General features: G+C 47.5%; 2 protein-coding genes across 2 annotated transcripts; both read right to left on the reverse strand.

The window, feature by feature from the left end:
- Nucleotides 1–667: 667 nt before the first annotated feature.
- Nucleotides 668–1,789, reverse strand: LOC102944784 (olfactory receptor 51G2). Its single transcript, XM_007069847.4, has one exon. It carries the CDS (start codon nucleotides 1,763–1,765, stop codon nucleotides 830–832), a length of 936 nt encoding a protein of 311 aa, XP_007069909.4. The 5' UTR covers nucleotides 1,766–1,789; the 3' UTR covers nucleotides 668–829.
- A 14,110-nt stretch (nucleotides 1,790–15,899) lies between these two features.
- LOC102945222 (olfactory receptor 51G2) lies at nucleotides 15,900–16,835 on the reverse strand. Its single transcript, XM_007069848.2, has one exon. The coding sequence runs from the start codon at nucleotides 16,833–16,835 to the stop codon at nucleotides 15,900–15,902; it is 936 nt and encodes a 311-aa protein (XP_007069910.2).
- Between the last annotated feature and the right edge of the window lie 5,284 nt (nucleotides 16,836–22,119).

A 22,119-nucleotide genomic window follows, 5' to 3' on the forward strand; every position in this document is an offset into this window, starting at 1 on the left:
TGGGGAGATGAGGACTGTTTCCACTCCTTTTCATTACTGGGACAACACAAATGGAGGGGAGGAAGAGTGAACCTGGGCCTGTGTCTCTTGCCAGGACTCCTGTGTGTCAGGCCCTCACTCACACATGCAGCTCTGTCCTGCCTGTGGGAAGTGGGCTCAGAGGTGTGCTGTGTGCAGAGCCATGAATAGGGGTAGGGGGTTTGCATGAATGGCTTCTCCTGGGGCTCCAGTGTTAATCATGTCTCTGACATGACCCAGTCAGAAACACCTGGTTGAGGGCATAGGGGAATGGTGGGTGTCCGTGCCCATGGAATAACCCCTGTTCACAGCTGGTACAGCGGCCAGGGATCACACAGCACCCAGTGTGCTCAGGAAGGGCCAGGACTGAAACACCAGAAGAGCTCTGCTCTGTTTTTCATGGCCTGTGAATGTTTAACCAGAGACGGGAGAGTGACAGGCCAAGTGTAATGGGAAACAACCTCCACATCTCTTCTCTTTACTGTCTGTATCAAGAGGAATTCTGAGGTCGGAGCAGCCATCGATACAGCTCTTTGTGGGCCAACATCCCACCATTCTCCAGGCTCTCCACGAACAAAGTCACTTTTTAAATGCTGCTTCCTGTCTTGGTCTCCTTCCCCCAGTGCACTGTCCTCCCTCACCAGCCACTCTCCAATTGCTCCAGGCCTTAGACCCTGTCTGAACCTGTCTCTACATAGTGGAGATCAGTAGCTCATTTCATTTTAGATTTAACGGTCCAAGATGGAGTAGGTGGCCCGTGTTTTTCATCTCCCATGTCACCAACGCTGGAGCCGGATGATGAACTGACACTTCACTTGACGAACACCCTGATTATCCTCGCACGAAGGTGTTTGCTTTTTACACTGTACACAATTGGGTTCATCAGGGGTGGGACAAGGAGGGAAATGTAGCCCAGGAGAACCTGAAGCAAGGGAGAAGAGCCCTCCCCAAATCTGTGTATCACAGAAAGGCCAATCATTGGCGTGTAGAAGAGTAGGACGGCACAGAGGTGTGAGATGCAAGTGTTCAGGGCCCTAAGACATTCCGTGTGGGATGTGATGCTCAGCACTGTTGTGAGGATCATCACATAAGAGAGAAAGATGAGCAGCGAGTCCAGCCCCTCTGTCAAGAGTGCAACAGACAAGCCATAGATGCTGTTCACTCTGATATCCGAACAAGCCATCTTCATGACGTCCTGGTTTATGCAGTAGCAATGGGAGAGGACATTGGGTCGACAATATTGGAACTGTTGAAGGAAAATAGGGAGTGGGAGCATTACAGCCACCCCTCTTAGCACACACACCAGTCCCATCTTGCCTATTCTTGGCAGGGTTAAGATGGAGACATATCTCAGCGGGTCACGGATCGCGATGAAGCGGTCGAAGGCCATCAACAGGAGCACGGAGGATTCAATGCATTCAAACAAGTGGATGAAGAACAGCTGGGCAAAACAGGCATCGAGGCTGATCTCTCTAGAGTTAAACAAGTATATACCCAGTGTTGTTGGCATGGTGGATATCGCTAAGGCAAGGTCTGTGATGGCCAACATGGAAAGGAAAATGTACATGGGATCGTGGAGGCTTGGATCTGTTTTTATAATGAACAGAATGACTGAATTTCCTACTATGGAAATAACATACATTAAGCAGAAGGGGATAGAGATCCAGAGATGGATGGCTTCCTGCCCAGGTATCCCGCTGAGAAGGAACACTGCAGAGTTGAATTTGGTTTCATTGACAGCTGACATAATGTCCTAGGCAGGTCCGAGGAGTTCTGATCTTTCCTTCCTAAAAGGGAAAAGGACAGGAGACTAGATGATATTTAATCAGACATCTTTCTGCTCTGAGTGCAAGTTTAGAGACTCCAAGAAGCTCAAGGAAGATCAGAAAAAACATAGTTTTGGATTTACAAATCAAATAGAAAGAAAGGTATTGACAGAGTGGATCAGACCCACAGTCCATCTAGCGTAGTATCCAGTGGCAGTTCCATATACTTCAGAGGAAGTGGAAGACGCCCTAAATAGGCAGCTTTGAAATAACCTGCACCCACTAGTTAGACAAATTTTGCAGTGCAAATCAGGAAGGTTTAGAGCCCATCCAAGAGTTTTTGAAACAATTCTCACTACTCTAATTGGATTTTCTGAGTAACCATGTAAACATCCAGTCCCTCTTTGAATCCTGCAAAACTCTTGGCGCCATTGATATATTGTAGCTGGGAGTTCCATGCCCTACTTGAGTGTTTTGTACTTTTACAATTGTGGGTTTCCCACAGACACTCTTTCTGGCCCTCTTTTGAGTGTGGCCCATTATATCATGAGATGTGTGTAAACATATTGCAAGTGCATGGGAAAAACTGTCATTGTATTTATCTGTCCTGCACTGAAGCTATTTATAAACGTGTTTGACTGCCTCATTGTATATACTTTTTTTTATTTTCTCCACTCCTGAGAGTCCAAATTAAGCCACAGCCTCTTTGGAGTACATGAGATCCATTCTTAGGCACAAGTTCTTAATTCAATAACATTGCCTTGAATGGCATCACTTCATATTTACAATTACAATCACCCCAGATTTCCCTGTATAAATTCAATCAGAACAGGGCTCTGTTAACTTTCCCTTACCACATGCTCCTGATGATACACTCTTACCCCAAGAATCCCTCCAAGAGGAGCTGAAATGCTTTGCCTGGCCTGTGTTGACTGAATCCAGAGAGTTCAATCATCCTAAGGCCTTCTCTTCATCCTCACGGGACCTGCATCCTCTCCCAATGCAACGGTCTGTAGATATTTGGCAAGTTACAAGCTAACACAGATAGTTACTTCAGTTGGGCAGGTGTGGGGTTAGCATCATATGTCGATGACTAACGAAAACTCTAGGTTTGTGCTAATATCCAGTTGAGTGTGCCAGTTACTTCAGCCATGCTCATGTAACAGGTGACGTGCGTAAATTTCATAAATCACTATTACACTCTGCTTTCCTGCACCTCAGCTCTACTCTGCTGAAACACAGACCAGTGGTTCTGTTGTCTCATGACTTTTTGGAAAGTCTTGCACAGGTATTGCAGAGGGATTGTGTTCTTGTCCCAGAATGTAAGTGTTACAAACAGCTACTGGTGAGTTACCAGGTGACGGAATCATACAACTGTTCAGTGAACAAAAGGATACTACCACAAACCCACTGGAAACAGTATTTGGAGTACTTCTGAAATACTTTCTAAATAAAAAGCCATTAAGCAGTAAAGTCACCACTGCTCCTTCCTGTAGAGAGATTCCAACAACTCTGATGCTGGCTTTCGATATACATGCATGTCACGGAAGTTTGGTTTCTAATACTTGTATTACAATGAAAAGTTTTGCCATAACATTTACACCTCTGTACTTTAGTACACACATGTCAACCCATTCTTTCCTCTCTCATCTTTTCTCAGAGATGATTTCTCAGGTTTTAGTGGGACTTAAATATAGCATCTTTCTTCCGGATTTCTTCACAACCTGAAAAGATCGCAGTGTCTCAGCCCTCATTCAATCACTTGTCAGCAAACAACAGGTTTCAGAGTAACAGCCATGTTAGTCTGTATTCGCAAAAAGAAAAGGAGTACTTGTGGCACCTTAGAGACTAACCAATTTATTTGAGCATGAGCTTTCGTGAGCTACAGCTCACTTCATCGGATGCATTCAGTGGAAAATACAGTGAGGATGTTTTTATACACATAGACGTATGAAAACATCCAGGTACAGCCTTCAGACTGACAGAACAGAACCTGGGGACAACCAATCAGCTATTAAGCCAGGGACAGAGCAGCTACTAGGCTTTTGTTTGCTGACAAAAAGAAAAGGAGTACTTGTGGCACCTTAGAGACTAACCAATTTATTTGAGCATAAGCTTTTGTGAGCTACAGCTCACTTCATCGGATGCATACTGTGGAAAGTGTAGAAGATCTTATTATATACACACAAAGCATGAAAAAATACCTCCTCCCATCCCACTCTCCTGCTGGTAATTATCTAAAGTGATCACTCTCCTTACAATGTGTATGATAATCAAGTTGGGCCATTTCCAGCACAAATCCAGGTTTTCTCACCCCCCCCCCCCCCACACACACAAACTCAGTCTCCTGCTGGTAATAGCTTATCCAAAGTGACCACTCTCCTTACATTGTGTATGATAATCAAGGTGGGCCATTTCCAGCACAAATCCAGGGTTTAACAAGAACGTCTGAGGGGGGGAGGGGTAGGAAAAAACAAGGGGAAATAGGCTACCTTGCGTAATGACTAAGCCACCCCCAGTCTCTATTCAAGCCTAAGTTAATTGTATCCAATTTGCAAATGAATTCCAATTCAGCAGTCTCTCGTTGGAGTCTGTTTTTGAAGTTTTTTTGTTGAAGAATTGCCACTTTTAGCTCTGTAATCGAGTGACCAAAGAGATTGAAGTGTTCTCCAACTGGTTTTTTAATGTTCTAATTCTTAACGTCTGATTTGTGTCCATTTATTCTTTTACGTAGAGACTGTCCAGTCTGACCAATGTACATGGCAGAGGGGCATTGCTGGCACATGATGGCATATATCACATTGGTGGATGTGCAGGTGAACGAGCCTCTGATAGTGTGGCTGATGTTATTAGGCCCTGTGATGGTGTCCCCTGAATAGATATGTGGGCACAGTTGGCAACCGGCTTTGTTGCAAGCTTAGGTTCCTGGGTTAGTGGTTCTGTTACAGAGACAGACACCTACAAGATCTCTATCAAGCATTCTTACAACTACAATACCCACCTGCGGAAGTGAAGAAACAGATTGATAGAGTCAGAAGAGTTCCCAGAAGTCACCTACTAGAGGACAGGCCTAACAAAAAAAAATAACAGAACGCCACTAGCCGTCACCTTCAGCCCCCAACTAAAACCCCTCCAACTCATTATTAAGGATCTACAACCTATCCTGAAGGATGACCCAACACTCTCACAAATCTTGGGAGACAGGCCAGTCCTTGCCTACAGACACCCCCCAACCTGAAGCAAATACTCACCAGCAACCACATACCACATACCATACAACAGAACCACTAACTCCTGAGGTCCCTTCCAACCCTGATATTCTATGATTCTATGGTTGGGATCAGTATATATATATATATAAATATATATATATATATATATATATATATATATATATATATCACTCTCTAGTACACAGTAACTCCAGTACCTGTTATTTAGGCACGAGGAGGTTTTTCAGGAAATGTATTTCAAGGTCAAAAGCATGAGTATTCATGGAAATGGAACTTCATTTCCCACAGGAAAGTAGTCTATTGCTCTCTCTCTCTCTCTTACTGTCTCTGTCCAGTATTCATTAAAACCGTAGTGCCCAGGAACCGCATTGGGTCAGACATGGAGCAGAGCTGCCGTAAAGAATGTGCATATTAAAGCCAATTCTGGGGAAGTTTGCTGTATAACTATATTGGGTTAACTATTGATATGTTTGCATTATGGCTAGATTGGGTGAAACCAGTATGGCTCATGTTAGTTTAATAGCATGCTACTGGAAAACAAGCAGGAGGCAAAGCAACAGCTCAAGAAAAGCCATTTCTCAGTCAGCACTTCAGAGAAGTTGAGACACAACACTGGAGCTAAAAGCTGGGAAGAGCCTATTTCAGGGCTCCAGCCACATTACACTGTGTCTATTGCCAGTGCTGGGAGCCTGTCCAGAGTTGAGGCAGCTGTTGCTGAGAGGCTGTTCAGACTGACAGGGACAGACACTGCTGGGGAAATATGAAGGCTCTCAGCCTGCCTGTGCCCCCATCAGAGTGGGAGGGCTTGGGGTCACAGAAAGGTACTGACTGTTGTTTGAAAACCCTCTTATCCTCCCATGTTATGCTTTATTCCTACTGTTCAGATTAAACAGTATTTTGGTTCATGGCTGGCTGGTCACTCATCTCACCAATGCTCAGAGAGTCCCAGAGGGAAGAGCCACAGATGCCGAACCCACTCTGACCTGCTGGACAAGCACAGCTGACCCGCAGTGTGTGGTAGCCCAGAGCCCAGTCTGAGGGTGGGAGAATGGCGAGATTTCACCCCATAAAAGGCAGGGTACAAGGCCTGACATCTTTCACTCAGAGATCAAAGAGGGGGCAGAGATGCAGGTAGCCCTGTAACTGTGAAGGGTATGTTCCTTGAAGAAGTGCTGGAGCTCTCAGCCAGTCAGGAAATAGAAATATGCCTCAACTGACCTCTTACCACAGAGCAACGCAGCTCTGAATTCCTGCCTTCACAATCAAGCCAGAGAATAAAACTTCTGAAAATCCATTTGCTGATTAAATTTCCAGGAGCAAATACACCTGAGGCAATTTGTGAACTAGTCACTGATATTCTGTGGCGTCTCCTCTTGCTTAGCCCCTGACAGGATCGGGCCCAGAGCACATGGCTCCTCTAGAAATGGGACCCCTGGAGAAATCCTGACTTGGGTCATCAGGGCTTTAACACTCTGAATTTGCTTGGAAACTCAGATTTCTGTGTATCTTGAATAAGCCTCAGAGGAACATGGGCGTCCTCCCTACTGCCGCTTGCCCTCCAGCCCCTGTCAGTGAGTCACCCCGACAGCCCCGCTGTGTCCTCTGCCACTGCAGAGAACATGTCCAAAACGGAAACAGCTTCCAGCCTTTCCCCTCTCACATTTTAAAGATAGTGAAACCTGCCAACGTACCCAATTCCTGCTAGAAGGGAGCTGCTGACACCAGAGGTTTTCACCCTAAAGGACAAGGAGTCATCGGAGAGGTGATAGGGGCAGCAGGCAGTCTCTGTTCAGATAGGGAGGCAGGTGTCTTTATGAAGCGTGCCGGCACATTCCCTTGAGGGCCACTTGCCCATCAGGGAGCCTCCGCTCCTTGGCTTAGAGTACACCAGCTTTAACCCCCATCACGGCCAAAGGCAAACTACAGGAGGCAAAATCACAGGCGACGTGTGGTGATCCTACCCAGCTGCATTGCAGCGCAAGCCCTGCTGCAGGCTCTGCTCCTGGAATCTCGGCTTGTCATCACTAAGGCTCCGTTTTTGTCGTGGAGGTCATGGAAGTCACAGATTCCATAACTTTCTGTGACCTCTGTGACTTCTGAAGCAGCCCCATATGGCTGGCCCAGGAGCCACCTGAGCAGCTCGGGCAGCCCCCAGGTCTGTTGCACAAGCAGCAGGAGTTTGGGTGTAGGGGGACTCAGGGATTGGGATGGATGCTGCTGCTTACCTTATCATCTAGTCTCCTGTACATTTTCTTTTAGGAAGGAAAGTTCAAAACTCTGTGGACCTGCCCAGTACATTATGTCAGCTGTCAATGACACTAAACACAACTCCGCAGTGTTCCTTCTCACCGGGATACCTGGGCAGGAAGCCATCCATCTCTGGATCTCTATCCCCTTCTGCTTAATGTGTGTTATTTCAATAGTGGGAAATTCAGTCATTCTGTTCATTATAAAAACAGATCCATGTTGGCCATCACAGACCCTGGCTTATCGATAGTCATCATAGCCACGATATAGGGGGACGGATAGCTCGGTGGTTTGAGCATTGTTCTACTAAACACAGGATTGTGAGTTCAATCCTTGAGGGGGCCATTCAGGGATCTAGGGCAAAAATATTGGATTGGTCCTGCTTTGAGCAGGGGGTTGGACTAGATGACCTCATGAAGTCCCTTCCAACCCTGGTAGTCTATGACACTGGGCATATTCTGGTTCAACTCTAAGAAGATCAGCCTCAATACCTGATTTGCCCAGCTGTTCTTCATCCACTCACTTTGTTTCATTGAATTCTCTGTCCTCCCGTCAATGGCCTTTGACCGCTTTGTTGTGATCCATGAACCACTGAGATATGCTTCTAACTTAACCCTGCTGAGAATAGCCAAGATGGGACTGGTGTCTGTGCTAAGAGGGGTGGCCTTAATATTCTCACTCCCCTTTCTCCTGAAACGGTTCTGATACTTTTGAGCCAAGGCCAAGGGCATTTTGGGATGTATAAGTAGGGGCATTGCCAGCAGAGCGAGGGATGTGATCATTCCCCTCAATTCGACATTGGTGAGGCTTCATCTGGAGTACTGTGTCCAGTTTTGGGCCCCACACTACAAGAAGGAGGTGGAAAAATTGGAAAACGTCCAGCGGAGGGCAACAAAAATGATTAGGGGACTGGAACACATGACTTCTGAGGAGAGGCTGAGGGAACTGGGATTGTTTAGTCTGCAGAAGAGAAGAATGAGGGGGGCGGGGTTTGATAGCTGCTTTCAACTACCTTAAAGGGGGTTCCAAAGAGGATGGCTCTAGACTGTTCTCAGTGGTAGCAGATGATAGAACAAGGAGTAATGGTCTCAAGTTGAAGTGGGGGAGGTTTAGATTGGATATTAGGAAAAACGTTTTCACTAGGAGGATGGTGAAACACTGGAATGCGTTACCTAGAGAGTTGGTGGAATCTCCTTCCTTAGAAATTTTTAAGGTCAGGTTTGACAAAGCCCTGGCTGGGATGATTTCGTTGCGGATTGGTCCTGCTTTGAGCAGGGGTTGGACTAGATGACCTCCTGAGGTCCCTTCCAACCCTGATATTTTATGATTCTATGATTCCTACTGCCTGCAGCAAGAGGTCATGAAGATGGCTTGTTCAGACATCACAATCAACAGAATCTATGGCTTGTTCAGAATAGTCTCCATGGTGGGGTTGGACTCGCTGCTGATCCTCCTCTCTTACGTGATGATCCTCAAAACAGTGCTGAGCATTGCGTCTCAAGTGGAGTGTGTCAGAGCCCTGAACACCTGTGTCTACCACCTCTGCACTGTCCTGCTCTTCTACGCACCAGAGATTGGCTTGTCTGTGATAGGCAGATTCGGGAATAGCTCTCCTCCCTTCAGATTCTCCTGGGCTATGTCTGCCTGCTCATCCCGCCCCAATCATGTACAGCGTGAAATGCTAACACCTTCGCGAGAGGATAATCAGGGTGTTCATCAAGTGAAGGGTAACTACGTCACCCGGCTCTAGAACTGTTGACACAGGAGATGAACCACAGGCCACCTATTCCATCCCAGATGCTTACATCTGAGAAGACATGAGCTACTGATTTCCATTCTGTAGAGAGAGGTTCAGAAGGGTTCTAAAGCCTGGAGCAATGGGAAAGGGGCTGGTGAGTGAGGACAGTGTATTGGGGGAAGGAGACCAAGGTAGGCAGCAGCATTTACAGATTGACTGTGTTCATGGAGAGCCAGGAGACCAGTGGGATTCTGGCCCATAATGATCTGTATTGGTGGCTGCTCCCTGTGCTCTTGGAAGCCGTTACCACCAGGCAGAGGTCAGCCCAGCCCCAAAGATGCTCCAAATTCTTCTGTGGCAGGGGGAGAACAGACCAGAGAATGAAACTACTGCAACACAGCACATGGTGAGGGGGAGCTATGCTGGCACTGCAGTGAATCCAGCCAGGCCTGTCACTGCTCAGATGACTGGAAGGCTGGTCCTGTGGACTGGGCACTGCTCTGCGACCCAAGAGATCTGGGTGTGATTCCATTGCTGTGTGAAACCATTGGCAAGCCATTGGCTGTCTCTGAGCCTCTGCACGGGTGTATAATCGCCCTGCCCTGCCTCATAGAGGTGGTAAAAGAATAAATACAATGGCCATGGGGGCCTCATCTTGATGATCTGTCTGGGAGAAAGTAGTCTGAGGGCAAAGGTCAGCTTCACACCTTGATCCTGTAACACAGAAATAGCTGAGCACTACAGTGAGTGGGCCCAGGCTCACACAGGTTTCAGCAAAGGCTGCTTCCACAAGAAAGGGGCAAACAGATGGGAAGATGGTCTCAGAGACACAGGGAAACTAGGCTGGGTCCCAAGAGGTCCTTGGCCTCCCAAAATAATGTGAGTTGGTCCAGTTTTGTTTCTCTATCTTCAGAGCAAAGCCTGTCGAACTTAGCTTGTAGTGATACTTGAAATAGATTAGTATAGACATGTGACAGCTGCCTTTTTTTAAGCATTTAGCAGAGTTGGGGGTTTTGTTCCTAGCTCAAAGAGAGGGACAATTGTGAGATTCCCCCCCAAGACAGGAAAGGACCTGGTTTATAGGGTAAAGAGATCATATATCCCAGTTTTACTTGATGGCTAGAAGTGAGCTTTTGTTACTCCACAGCATGCAGAAGAATCAGAGAGGGCAGTGCAGAATGGGGAAGAAAATTGGTAGCAAGTGACGTCCAGAAGAAAGAGGAGAACCCATGTACCCCCATTGCAGATAGAGGCAAGACACTGTTTTCAGGGTCTTTGCACAGGTACTACATTGGAGAGTGGTTTGGAAGAGTCATTGGAAGGAAGAGAATAAAAGGAGACCCAGAAGGCATGGGTTATATTGTCCTACGGATGGGGGTTCCATGACCACCACTCCCAAGAGGAGGAGACGGGTGGTGGTGGTCGGGGACTCCCTTCTAGGGAGGACGTAGTCACCCATCTGCCATCCAGACCAGGAAACAAGAGTAGTGTGATGCTTTCCTGGACGTTGTTACGAACTACACCTGAGAGGACACGCACACAACTGCTGCAAATTATACCTGGTAGGACACGCACACAAATGCTATGAATTACACCTGGTAGGACATGCACACAAATGCTGCGAACTATACCTGATAGGACACGCACACAAATGCTACGAATTACACCTGGTAGGACACGCACAGTTCGAATCTAGGCTGAGGCACATAAACAAAGTCCACAACTGCAGAGTTCCCAAAAGACACTAAGTTTATTACGCTCGAGCGTGGTGCCCCCCTGCTAGCCAGGAGGGGACCCTGAATACAGATTATACAAAGGTTATATACTTTTTAGCAAAGCATGTTGCCCTCGTGCATCGGAAACCTTAGCCAATAAACAAACCCTTGTCTTATCTACCACCTATTCCTGCTTGGTGCATTCCTCGTGCTATACCAGTATGTTAATTACACAGCATGGTCCTAAAGCCATGCATCAGTAACCTTTATTATCAGGATGGGAGGCCTCGCATCAAGGCCAAGAGACAAGGAATTAGAGACTGACAAAAACCAGATACTGGGAGTCAAGGCAGGCTGGAGACAAGGAGGAGGATTTTCACAGGGATTCAGTATCTAAGGATCACTCCTCCTGGTGTATGATGTGCTGGCATTTAAACAATGGTGGGTCCCAAACCAAAATGGAGTCACATGTGCTAACTTTTCCTTAACAACGTAGAATTCAGGATGTGATGGAGTGTCTGCCAAGACTGATCAAGCCCTCAGATTGCTACCCCTTCCTACTTCTCCACATGGGCACCAATGATACTGTCAAGAATGACCTTGAGCAGGTCACTGCAGACTATATGGCTCTAGGAAGAAGGATAAAGGAGTTTGCGGTGCAAAGTGGTGTTTTCATCCATCCTCCCTATTGAAGGAAAAGGGCAGGTAGGGACTATTGAACTGTGGAAATAAATGTGTGGTTACACATGTGGTGTCGGAGAGAGGGCTTTGGATCCTTCGACCATGGGATGTTGTTCCAGGAAGAAGCATTGCCAGGAAGAGATGGGATCCACCTACCAGAGAGAGGGAAGGCTGGCTAACATAGTGAGGACAGCTTTAAATTAGGTTCACATGGGGATGGAGACCTAAGCCCTGAGGTAAGTGGGGAAGTGGGTTGTATTTTAAAGAAGCGTTAATGAGGGCATAGAAATAAACGGTCCTGATGTGCAGAAAGAATAGCAAAGATGGCAGGCGACCAGCTTGGCTTAACAGCACAATCTTTGGTGAGCTTAAACACAAAAAGGAAGCTTACAAGAAGTGGAAATTTGGACAGATGAATAGGGAGGAGTATAAAAATATTGCTCGAGCATGCAGGGGTGTAATCAGGAAGGCCAAAGCACAATTGGAGTTGCAGCTAGCAAGGGATGTGAAGGATAGTAAGAAGGGCTCTACAGGTATGTTAGCAACAAAAAGAAGATCAGGGAAAGTGTGGGACCCTTACTGAATGGGGGAGGCAAGCTAGTGACAAATGATGTGGAAAAAGCTAAAGTACTTAATGCTTTTTTTGCCTTCATCTTCACAGACAAGGTCAGCTCCCAGACTGCTGCACTGGGCAGCAGAGTATGTGGAGGAGGTGAGCAGCCCTCACTGGTGAAAGAACAGGTTAAGGACTATTTAGAAAAGCTGGACATGCAGAAGTCCATGGGGCTGGATCTAATGCATCCGAGGGTGCTGAGACAGTTGGCTGATGTGATTGCAGAGCCATCGGCCATTATTAAGACATTTATGTCAGGGAGGTACTAGAAGTCACGGAATCCATGACTTTCACAGATCTCCATGACATTCTTCACTTCAACCCCAGGGGCCAAGGGACTAGAGCTGGCAACCAGCAGGGCCCCAAGACGGCTCCAGCGACAGGCGACAGCCTCCTCATGAGGCCCCCTGCAAGGTTACACCAACAGGTGCCTCCTGAGGAGGCTCTCCTCAGGGTTCCAGTGATGGGTGACAGCCTCATGCAGGGATGGGGGGGAGGGTATTTAACCATTGGAACAATTTACCAAGGGCCGTGGCAGATTCTCCATCACTGACAATTGTTAAATCAAGGCAGGATGTTGTTGTAACAGCTCTGCCCTAGGATTTATTGTGGGGGAGGTCTCTGGCCTGTGCTCTACAGGCTGTCAGACTAGGAGATCCCAGTTGTGCCTTCTAGCCTTTGGATCTGCCCAGTGGTGTTAGTAGCACTGTCCTATCGCACAGGGTGTTGTACTGATAAATATGTTAGAGATTGTGAGGCGCTTGGAAGCTACAATAATTGGGGCCAGGGCTAAGTGCCTTAGAGAAATTTCAGCTCTGTGTGCCTCATACGGACGATTTGGGGCATTGAGTGGAGAACCTGAACCCTTCCCAACACCCCTAGGTGATGAGGCCTGTCATTAGCACAGCCCCTTTGATGAGGGAGTTCTGTGACCCTCATGAAGCTCAGCAGTAAGAGGGGGAATCAGGACGTGCTTTCAGAGAGTCAAGGATCTGGAGAGTGTTGCCTGGCTGAACAGAGCCCTTCTGGGCTACCCCTCGGTCTGATCCTGACCCCCACCTGCTCCATGATCAATGAGAGCCGCTCTAGGGCTAGAGGTAGACCTCACACCCTGCATCCAAATTTCCAAGATCGTCAAGTTTGGGAGTACCTAGATTGGGGGAGGCGTTGTGTGGGTCCAATAGAGAGCTAGCAGCAGGATTGTGGAGCTTGGCTTGGGTCACTCCCATGTCTACTAAGAATGTGAATGACCTTGCTTACCCGGTGTGTGCATGTCTCATGCCTGACTAGGGGAGGAGACCCTCTGAGCTGTGCCTCAGGAACCCAATCACTCTGCGAGCCCGTCACTGTTATGTCCGGCTGTCTGTGGCATAACCCTGTTCCTTACAACAGGAGGCTCTGCAGCCAAGTGCAGAGGGAAACAGTGTCTCTGCAACTGATGGTCTGTGTGACCACTAACTAACCGTCAGTGCCTGCGTTTGTGGGTGATCCGCATGAGATCCTGCCAGCTGCACCAGCTCTTGGAATTTCACTTGCACTATAAAGAGTCTTGCACTATTTCCTGTCTTTCTTAAAGCCCCATTGTCTGGAATCAAGACACTGCGCGGGAATCTCACCTTTCAGTATTGACAGGCCCGGCTGGATTATCTGCTGTGCCAGCAGAGCTCCCTCTGTGCTGCAGAGAGCAGGGATGGCCAGGAGCCAGTTACAGGGGTTTAAGTCTCTGGCTTGTTCTCTCTCTGCCTCAGTGGAGTTTAGAGCAGCCTGGGGGCTGAGCTGATTTCCGCCCGTTGGTAACGGCTTCCAGGAGCACAGATCACTCCGGCCAAGTCTGAATTCCCTGCGGTGCTGCTCTGTGCCTACCTGAAACTCATGGGTGGCACCAGCCTCTTCTCAGTGGGGAGGGGGATGAGGAGGTCCTTAGCCCCCCTCACTACAAGGTCCTGCTCCTGCTCCTCTTTCCCCCGCTGGCAGCTGGAGGGTCCGGGGTTCCCCATAGTGGCCCTTTCTCCCTGGGCAGCTCTTACCACGGCTTGGCTCTGGCTTCCGGCCTGTCTAGTGGATGGGGTTTGGGGGGAAGAAGAGGGGGAAGGGCGGGGTCACAGAGTGGATGGGGCTCCTGCCTGTGTCCCGCTTTTACCTTTAGAAAAGGGGGCCATCCTACAGTGAATGGGCTGGGCTAGGATAGGAGCGAGTTGTGCCTCTGTTGGGGAGCTGAGGCCTGTTTCCACCCCTTTGCATTGCTGGGGCAGCACCAACGGAGGGGACAGGGTGGGAATATGGGCCAGAGTCTCTTGCCAGGGCTTGTGTGTCAGACCCTCTCTCACAGACACAGCTGTGCTCCACATCTGGGGCATTACGGTTAGATGGGGGTGCACTCTGTAGGTGTGTGGAATGCAGAGCCATCAACGGGCGTGGAGGGGGTGGGCTCTCTGAATGGCTTCTCCTGAGGTTCCTGTGTTAATCATGTCTCTGACATGACTCAGTCATAAGCACTTGCCTGAGGACAGAAGGGAAGGGTGAGTGACCGTGCCCCTTGAATAGCCCCTGAACACAGCTGGTGCAGCGGCCATGGATCAAGGACAATGGCATTTTGGGATGTATAAGTAGGGGCATTGCCAGCAGACTGAGGGATGTGATCGTTCTCCTCAATTCGACATTGGTGAGGCCTCATCTGGAGTACTGTGTCCAGTTTAGGGCACAAGAAGGATGTGGAAAAAATGGAAAGAGTCCAGCGGAGGGCAACAAAAATGATTAGGGGACTGGAAAACATAACTTATGAGGAGAGGCTGAGGGAACTGGGATTGTTTAGTCTGTGGAAGAAAAGAATGAGGGGGGATTTGATAGCTGCTTTCAACTGCCTGAAAGAGGGTTCCAAAGAGGATGGCTCTAGACTGTTCTCAGTGGTAGCAGATGACAGAACCAGGAGTAATGGTCTCAAGTTGAAGTGGGGGAGGTTTAGGTTGGATATTAGGAAAAACGTTTTCACTAGGAGGGTGGTGAAACACTGGAATACATTACCTTGGGAGGTGGTGGAATCTCCTTCCTTAGAAGTTTTTCAGGTCAGGCTTGACAAAGCCCTGGCTGGGACAATTTAGTTGGGGATTGGTCCTGCTTTGAGCAGGGGGTTGGACTAGATGACCTCCTGAGGTCCCTTCCAACCCTGATATTCTAGGATTCTATGATCACGCAGCTCCCAGCGCACTCAGGAAGGACAAGGACTGTGACAGAAGAACAGCTCTGCACCTTTTTTCATGGCCCATGGATGTTTAACCAGAGACGGGTCAGTGACAGGCCAGCTGTAACGGGAAACAGCATCCACATCCCTTCTCTTTATTGACTGTATCGAGAGGAATTCTGCTGTCGGAGCAGCCATCAATACGGCTCTTTATGGGCCAACATCCCACCAGTCCCCTGGCTGTCCACGAACACAGTCACTTTTTAAATGCTGCTGCCTGCCTTGGTCTCCTTCTCCTAGTGTGCTGTCCTCCCGCACCAACCCCTCTCCCATTGCTCCAGGTATTAGACTCTGCCTGAACCTCAAGCTGTTGCCAGCGGGGGAGTGAGGTGGGAGGAAGTTTTGTTTCATGGTCTCTGTGTGTATATAATGTCTTCTGCAGTTTCCACGATATGCTATGCATCCGATGAAGTGAGCTGTAGCTCACGAAAGCTCATGCTCAAATAAACTGGTTAGTCTCTAAGGTGCCACACGTCCTCCTTTTCTTTTTACGAATACAGACTAACACGGCTGTTACTCTGAAACCTCTCTACAGAGTGGAGATCAGTAGCTCAAGTCGTCTTGGATGTAAGGCTCCAGGCTGGAATAGGTGGTCCGTGTTTATCGTCTCCCTTATCAGCATTGCTGCAGCTGGTTCATGAACTGACCCTTCACTTGATGAATGCCCTGATTATCCCCGCACGCAAGTGTCTACTTTTCACGCTGTACACAATTGGATTAATTAGGGGTGGGACGAGCAGGGAGATGTAGCCCAGGACCGTTTTAAGCAAGGGAGATGAGCCCTTTCCAAATCTGTGTATCACAGCAAGGCCGATCTCTGCTGAATAGAACATCACGACAGCGCAGAGGTGGGACACGCAGGTGTTCAGGGCCCTGAGGCACTCTGCATTGGATGCGATGCTCAGCACTGTTTTGAGGATCATCACATAAGAGAGGAAGATGAGCAGCGAGTCCAACCCCACTGTTAAGAGTGTAACAAACAAGCCATAGATGTTGTTCACTGTGATATCTGAACAAGCCGCCTTCATGACCTCTTGATGCAGGCAGTAGGAATGGGAGAGGACGTTGTCTCGACAGTATCGGAACCTTTTCAGTAGAAATGGGAGTGGGAATATTACAGCCACACTTCTTAGCACAAACACCAGTCCCATATTGTCTATTCTCTGCAGGGTTAAGATGGAGGCATGTCTCAGTGGGTTACAGATCGCGACGAAGCGGTCAAAGGCCATCAGCAAGAGCATGGAGGATTCAATTAATTGAAGCAAGTGGATGAAGAACAGCTGGGCAAAACAGGCTTCGAAGCTGATCTCCCTAGAGTTAAACAAGTATATGCCCAGTATTGTCGGCAAGGTGGATATCGATATGCCAAGGTCTGTGATGGCCAACATGGAAAGGAAAATGTACATAGGCTCATGGAGGCTTGGATCTGTTTTTATAACAAACAGGATGACTGAATTTCCTACTATGGAAATAACATACATTAAGCATAAGGGGATAGAGATCCAGAGATGGACGTCTTCCTGCCCAGGTATCCCGGTGAGAAGGAACACAGCAGGTGTGAATTTGGTGTCATTGACAGCTGACATACTATACTGGGCAGGTCCAAGAAATTTTTAACTTTACTTCCTGAGAAGAAAAAAGAACAGGAGACTACATGATATTTAACAAGACATCTTTCTGCTCTCAGTGCAAGTCTAGAGACTCCCAGGAGCACAAGGCAGATCAGTAAAAATATTGTCTTGGATTTACAGCACCGAGAGAAAGACAGGCACTGCCAGACTGGATCAGACCTGTAATCCATATAGCCCACTATCCAGTGGCCAGTACCAGATCCTGCAGAGGAAGGTGGAAGAAGCTACCCAATAGGCAGCTATGTGATAACCTGCTCCCAGGGAAAATTCCCCTTCCCCTGCCCCGAGATCCAATAGTTAGACATATTTTGTGCTGTAAATCAGGAAGATTATGAGCCCTTCCAAGACTTTTTAAAAAAAATCTTCACTACTGTAATTAAATATTCTGGTAACCCATATACGCATCCAGTCCCGCTTTGAATCCTGCTAAGCTCTTTTCCCCATTGACACCTTGTGGCTTTAAATTCCCAGCCTACATGAGCGCTGTTTGATTTTAAAGTTGTGACCTTCACAGAGACACCCTTTCTGGCCCTCCACTTCTGAAGTGTGGCCCATTTTATCTTGACATGTGTGTAAACATATGGCGAGAGCATGGTGAAAGCTGTCATTATATTTATCTGTCCTGCACTGAAGCTATTTATAAACATATACAATGCCTCATTTTAAATATATATAATTTTCTCCACTCCTGAGAGTTTAAATTATGCCACTGCCTCTTTGCAGTACATGGGATAATTTTTTAGGGCCAGGTTCTTAATTCAGTGACACTGACATCAAAAATATCGCTCCAGATTTACATGTGTAACGTCAATCAGAACTGAGCTCTATTAAATTTCCCGTACCAAATGCTCCCAGTTATACACTCTGACCCCCCCAAAAAAAAACCCTTCCAAAAGAAGCTGAAGTGCTTTGAATGGCCAGTGTTGACTGAATCCAGAGAGTTCAACCATCCCACAGGCTTCTCTTCATCCTCACAGAACCTGCATCCTCTCACCATGCAGTGGTCTGTAGATATCTCACAAGTTACAAGCTAAAACAGAGTTACTTCAGCTGGGAAGGGGAGGGGTTGCCATCACAAATGGGTATTCAAATGGGTGAATACTGCAAACACCGGTGTTGCACTAATATACAGTTAAGTGTGCAAGTTACTTCAGCCATGCTCATGTAAGAGGTGATGGGCATAAATGACTTACTGTAACACCACTGTAACACTCCCCTTTCCTGCACCTCAGCTCTACTCTTTGCTGAAACATTGACCAGCGGTTCTGGTCTCTCAGGACTATTTGGAAAGTCTTGCACAAATATTGCAGAGTTATTGTGTACATGACCCTTAATGTAACTGTTAGAAAATAGCACAAACCTACTGCAAACAGTATGTAGCGTATTTCTGAAATAATTTCTAAAGCAAAAGTCATTAAGCAGTAAAGTTACCACTGCTCCTTCCTGTAGATATTCCAACAACTCTGCTGCTAGCTTTTGATATACATGCATGTCATGAAAGTTTGGTCTGTAATATATAAATTACAATGAAGAGTTTTGGCATAGCTTTTACAAATCTATTCTCTAGTATACACATGTCAACCCATTCTTTCTCCTCTGATCTTCTTTCAGAGATTTCTCAGGTTAGAGTGGGTAGCATCTCTCATCTGGAATTCTTCAGAACCTAAAAAGATCTCAGTGTCTCAGCCCTCAGTCAATCGTCTGTCAGCAAACAAAAGTCTAGCACGCAAAAGGTGTCCAGTTCTCCTCAGGTTCTGTTCTGTGGGACGGTAGTCTATATCCGGAGTAGTAACAAGCATTGGTGTCAGTATATAAAATATTCATTCCCTGAGCTCTCACTCTCTAGTACATAGTAACCCCAGCACCTGTTATTCAGGTACCATGAGGGTTTGCAGGAAATGGATTTCAAAGTCAAATGCATGAGTATTCATGGAAATGGAACTTCATTTCACACAGGAAAGTAGTCTATTGCTCTCTCCCTCTCTCTCTTTCTCTCTGCCTGCCTATGTCCTGTATTCGTAAAATACGTAGCACCTGGGAGCGACATTGGGTCAGACATGGAGCAGAGCTGCCATAATTAATGTGTATGTTAAACCCTGTTCTTGGGATGTTTCCTGTATAGCTATATTGGTTAACTATTGGGATGTTTATGCTATGGCTATATTGGTTTAACCCAGTCTAGTTCTTCTTAGTTTAATCGTAGGCTGCTTGAAAACAAGCAGGAAAAGAAGCAACAGCTCAAGAAAAGCCACCGCTCAGTCAGCACTTCAGGGAGGTTGAGAGAAAATACCAGAGCTACAAGCTGGGAAGAACCTATTTCTGGTCCCCAGCCACGTTATGCAACTTGTTTTGTCAGGGCTGGGAGTCTGTCCAGAGGTGGAGCAACTATTGCTGAGAAGTTCTTTTGATTGACAGAGACAGACACCTCTGGAGAAGTCTGTCGGTCTTTGTCCTGCCTGGGTCCCCATCAGAGTGGGAGGGCTTGGGGTCAGAGATTTGCACAGACGTTGGCTGAAAACGCTCTTATTCTCTCATGTTAGTCTTTTTTCCTGCTGTTCAGATTAAACAGTATTTTGGTTCAAGAAGTCTGACTGGTCACTCATCTCACCATGCTCACAGACTCCCAGAGACAAGGAGCATGTGTGCCAAACCCTCTCAGACCTGCTGTACCAACAGTTGACACATAGTGTGCTGTAGCAAAGGGTGGGAGGATGGGAGGATCCTGGGATTCCACCCCATGAGAGGGAAGGGTACAGGACCTGACATCTGAAACTCGGAGACCAGAGAGGAGGCAGAGATGCAGGTAGCCCTGTAACTCTGAGGGGTCTACACGGAAGAAATTCGGGAGCCTACAGCCAGTCAGGAAACAGAAATATGCGCTATCATACCTATTACCACAGAGCAACATAGCTATGAATTCCTGCCTTCACAATCAAGTCAGAGAACAAAACCTGTGAAAATTTATTTGATTATTAAATTTCCAGTAGCAAATAAACCTGAGGCGATTTGGGACCTAGTCACTGATATTCTGTGGGGTCTCCTATCGCTCAGCCTCTGGCAGGATCGGGCCCAGAGCACACTGCATCTCTAGAAATGGGAGCCCTTGAGAAATCCTGATTTGGGGCATCGGGGTTTTAGCACTCTGACCTTGCTTTGAATCTCAGATTTCTGTGTAGCTTGAATAACCGACCATTGACCCTGGGCAGATGTAGAGGAGTTTCCCAAGCTACCTAGTCCTGCCTGCCCTCCAGCCCCATCACTGAGTGACCCCGAGATCCCAGCTGAGTCCTCTGCCACTGCACAGAACATCTGCAACTGGAAACAGCTTCCAGCCTTTCCCCTTCACTTCACATTTTATAGACAGTGAAACCTGCCAACGTACCCAGTTCCTGCTAGACAGGGAGCTGCTGACACCAGAGGTCTTCACCCTAAAGGACAAGGAGTCACTGGAGAGGTTGCAGGGGCAGCAGGCAGTCTCTGTTCAGACAGGGAGGCAAGTGTCTTTATGAAGCATGTTTGCACATTTCCTTGGGGGTCACTTGGCCATCGGGGAACCTCAGCTGCTTGGCTTCATTTGCACCAGTTTTAACCCCATCATTTCCAATGCAAATTTTAGGAGGCCAATTAACGGGGACGTGTGGTCATCCTACCCAAGTGGATGGCAGTGCAAACCCTGCTGCAGGCTCTAGTCCTGGAATCCGGGCTTGTTATCACTGTTCCTATGGTTCTGATTAGTCACATGGTTACCTCGAGGGCGGCCGAGTGCTAACGGTCACTATGTCACAGCTGTGATCTTGCTGAAATAAAATAGAATAGTAATAGTAATTATTATTAATAATAGTAATAATAATAATTAATAATAGTATAGGACCAGATTTTTCTCAACAGCCTCTTTTCTGCATTACAAACCCAGCGTGCAGCCGGGGAAGGGAGATTCCACAAGGCTCCGTACAAGGAAATTTCTCTGAAATCATTCCAGGAGGGGAGGTCCCTTCCCTTCTCCCTGAGAAATGAAAAGGAGGACTCAGGATCCAGGGATCCCCAAAGTTATGCACAGATCTCAGTGATCCACTGGAAGCTAGACCCTCACCCATAATCTCTGGGCCTCCACACCTGCTCTAGGACCATCTCCAGCTCCCTGTTAGCACAGGTTCATCAGAGATGTGCTACCAGGGCATGTCACAGTAGCCACTGCCCACAGGATCTGGTGAAGGGATGTTTTACAAGGTGGAGGGGGCTGTACAGAGATGGGAAGGCTGGTTAGAGGATCTGATGTGCACAATACCTTAGTGGGAGATTTATACCTTCCCATATACAGAGTGAAGCCATAAACTCAGTTGGTGCAACCTTCATTTATGTTGCAAAGGAGAGGAAGATGAAAAGCCTCCAATTTCTCTTGGGGATCCAAAATGTCAGCTCTGTAAACAAACACTCTTTGCCTATCTATCCAACACTGGGATAGATTGCACCCTCAGCAAGTTTGCAGATGATATTAAGCTGTGGGGAGAGGTAGATATGCTGGAGGGTAAGGATAGGGTCCAGAGTGACCTAGACAAATTGGAGGACTGGGCCAAAAGAAATCTGATGAGGTTCAACAAGGACAAGTGCAGAGTCCTGCACTTAGGACAGAAGAATCCCATGCACTGCTACACACTAGGGCCCAACTGGCTAAGCGACAGTTCTGCAGAAATGACCTGGGTCTTACAATGGACGAGAAGCTGGATATGAGTCAGCAGTGTGCCCTTCTTGCCAAGAAGGTTAACAGTATATTGGACTGCATTAGTAGGAGCATTGCCAGCAGATCAAGGGAAGTGATTATTCCCCTCTATTCATCACTGGTGAGGCCACATCTGGAGTATTGCATCCAGTTTTGGGACCCACACTACAGAAAGGACATGGACAAATTGGAGAGAGTCTAGCGCAGGGCAAAGAAAATGATTAGGGGGCTGGGGCATATGACTTATGAGGAGAGGCTGAGGGAACTGGGGTTGTTTAGTCTGCAGAAGAGAAGCGTGAGGGGGGGATTTGATAGCAGCCTTCAACTACCTGAAGGAGGGTTCCAAAGAGGATGGAGCTCAGCTGTCCTCAGTGGTGGCAGGTGACAGAACAAGGAGCAATGGTCTCAAGTTGCAGTGCGGGAGGTCTAGGTTGGCTATTAGAAAAACTATTTCACTAGGAGGGTGGTGAAGCACTGGAATGGGTTACCCAGGAAGGTGATGCAATCTCCATCCTTAGAGGT

The sequence above is a fragment of the Chelonia mydas genome, chromosome 1 (assembly GCF_015237465.2).
Source record: "Chelonia mydas isolate rCheMyd1 chromosome 1, rCheMyd1.pri.v2, whole genome shotgun sequence".
Classification (NCBI taxonomy): Eukaryota; Metazoa; Chordata; order Testudines; family Cheloniidae; genus Chelonia; species Chelonia mydas.